This window comes from Rhagoletis pomonella, unplaced genomic scaffold (assembly GCF_013731165.1).
Source record: "Rhagoletis pomonella isolate Grant_MI unplaced genomic scaffold, Rhpom_1.0 Rhpom_scaffold_00002, whole genome shotgun sequence".
NCBI lineage: Eukaryota > Metazoa > Arthropoda > Insecta > Diptera > Tephritidae > Rhagoletis > Rhagoletis pomonella.
The window spans coordinates 37,256,020-37,258,853 of record NW_023458556.1 but is presented as its reverse complement, the minus strand read 5'-3'; the positions used below and the strand labels follow the sequence as shown (position 1 = coordinate 37,258,853).

The following is a 2,834-nucleotide window of genomic DNA, read 5'->3' as shown; positions in this document are numbered from 1 at the left end:
TGCGGATAATGCAATTGTCACCATCACAACCACATTAATTGTCAGTACTCATGCGACCCTCTTGCAGGATAGCTTTACACCATCTGCACCATTATTAGCTATGCTTTTGTTCATTTTGTCGTTTTCTTATTTAATAAACACTTACCCATTTTCTAGCCAAGGACGTTAATTGGATGATTCTGTTTTTATTTTTTTTTACATTGGCGCTGTATGTATTCTTTAAATATCAGAGTAGGGAACGCTAGGCGTGGACACACGCGCGATCACGAAATAAAAAAGAAATCGTCTTAAAACCAGGAAAAATTGCGTATAAGTCCAGGATTTCCAAAATTTTAAACAACTTTTATGAAGTAACGCGAATTTGACTTTTCTGCTGAGTGTAACTAACAAATATATACATAATATTTTACTAAGTTTGAAATATTCTGCCTAGATTTTTGAGCAAAATAACTTTTCCAAATATCACACACAAACCGATATGAAGGCAAGCCCAGAATGCCAGAAACTTTACCCACCCATTTCGGTCCAAAAGGATGAAATTGGGAATCAAAATAGAGAAAGACAAAACAAAACGAAATGTCAAACTGGAATCGCCAGGGTGGCAATATACGATTTTCAGTGGAGGTAAATATTATACTACGTTTATAAAGTCCGGCCCCAAGGATTTCCTATTATAACCAGTCTGTCTTATCATGAGTTTCATTATGCGAGGAACGGGTTCGCTTTTGACTTTTGGTTTCCATCATGCCATGTATTTTGTTGTTGTTTGGTCTAGGTTCAGACAGAGAAACATTTGTCGCGGCAACTCGTTACTTGTGTGCGAGGGAGTGACGAGGAAGGGGGAAGGGTACTCTCGTTCGTCTGAGCAATTCTAGTTGGCCGTTCACAGCTGACACCCATAATTGTGTACAAAAGTATTGCTCTGTGTGAACGCGAAGGGCAACACCAAAAGAGAAGTTGCCGAAAATGAGCAACAAAAGCTTTTCTGTATGGACCCAGTCTTGAGAAACTTCTGTTCGATATCGAATGTGGTGATGCCAAATGTCGATAACTTTTACTCGATCACGAATGCGGTGATGCCAACAGAAAATTTCGAAAGATATTGCTCGATCAAGAGAACCGTGATTCGGCCCCAGTTTGACAACTAATACATATTCTCAATTGTCTTGTCTCAAATTGTTCTACGTAAACACAGCGTTACACAATTCTTATACTTTGCTGACAGTTTGTAATTCAAACTTTGTATAACCAACTAACGCTGCGTTTACATAAGACAATTTAAGACAAGACAGTTGAGAATATGTATTAGTTGCCAAATTGTTCTGTAAAGTAGGAGTCAAGGGGCTCTATTCTGTAACTGTGAGAAAATGTAGTGTACACCGAGTGCAAAACTCACAACCTAAAACTCACCGACCAAAATTCAGTGAGTTTTTCGGAAGAGAAGCGTACTCAATTTTGACAGTTAAAACTCATTCTCACACATGCTGAATCGCAAAACAAGTAAGTGTATATAATTTTGACATCTAAAACTCATTCTCACTCTTCCTGAATCGGAAAATGAAGAGTGCACACAATTTTCAGTGCACACTTCAAAACTCACAGTTACAGAATAGAGCCCCACACAATAAAAGTGAAAGTACATAACGTGCATTGTGTCGCCGTCACCGTCATCGGCAGTTGTCAAAAAAGTTGATTCGGTGTATTTGTATGAAGTAAGTTACATGAACAAGCTGACGGTGACGGTGCCGCACAAATTAGCTCATCTCTCAATTTTGCTTTTGCAACTGCGTCAAATGACAACTATTCAGTGTTTTGTTTACATGTCTGAACGTAAATTTTTTCAGTTTGTGAAAATTTTTGGATCTATGGAAAAACGAAATTAAAAAAAATTATGGAGGAAAACCTAATAGAAGAAGTGCAAAAGTAAAACGCAAATTTTTCAAAGATTAGCAGCGAGTTTATGATTTTTCGGACGCTACGTCTAACGGATAGTGTGTAACTTGACGCATAGTCATCGTTGACGGTGATGATGACGGTGACGGTGACGGTGCCGCAATGGATGGTATGTACTTTCAATTTTATAAAGACAATTCACTTTACAGAAACCACCGTTAGTTAAGCACAAATAAAACACGTTTACTGTCAAAAATTGAATATTAAGAAAATTTGATCTTCTAACGTTTTTTTAACATCCAATTCGGCTTTGTTTAGCCGTGGAACACAAATGTCATCGTCGCCAGGATGGTGCAATCTTTTATTCTATCATTATTGGTTCCGCATGATATCAAATTTACAGTTCGCATGAGATGGCTGTTCACAAATCGAGACGTGGTGTTATGAAACTCCCTACGCCGATTCAAAGGCCCATCATCAAATAGGAAAATCGAAATTGAAAGCGCGCCTAATACCACTTTCCCACGTCATCCTGAATAACTTTGTTCGCTCCCCAATTACGATCGCGAATTATCCTATTCCACACATTCTTAATTCGATTTGACAGTTGTAGGTTCTTCGTAGAAATTTAATAGTTTCCGTATTAAATTATGAATATACACATTTATAAAGTTTACTTTTCGTACTCAGAAAAAATGAAAGTTTTAATTTGTGAGCTAGTTTCGATAAATTTCCGATAAAAATTAGAGACGCTACCGATTTGTTCGTAGTTCGCATAATTGGATCTGAAATTTTTGTATGACAGAGTGAACTACGTAATTGGGGTGCCGTGGGAAGCCGTATAGGTTTTTTACTTTCGTTTTTGGCACACTGGCTGCCCAACATTCACTATGCACCATGATTCAATAATACAAGGTTAGATAATTATTGACAGCTGCGGT

The 2,834-nt window shown here is 37.7% G+C and overlaps 2 protein-coding genes across 4 annotated transcripts in view; one reads left to right on the top strand and one right to left on the bottom strand.

The window, feature by feature from the left end:
- LOC118733561 (NCK-interacting protein with SH3 domain) overlaps positions 1-508 on the bottom strand; it is an 81,147-nt gene extending 80,639 nt beyond the window's left edge. Inside the window, exon 1 of one of the 2 annotated variants that reach the window (XM_036463001.1) lies at positions 146-508. In XM_036463001.1, the coding sequence (XP_036318894.1) occupies positions 146-149 (4 nt within the window). In that variant the 5' untranslated portion in view covers positions 150-508. The remainder of the gene's footprint in view (positions 1-145) is intronic. The other variant, XM_036462999.1, reaches the window with a different exon arrangement.
- The window catches only part of LOC118733566 (epimerase family protein SDR39U1), a 29,093-nt gene that overhangs the window by 21,804 nt on the left and 4,455 nt on the right, over positions 1-2,834 (top strand). The window lies entirely within an intron of this gene.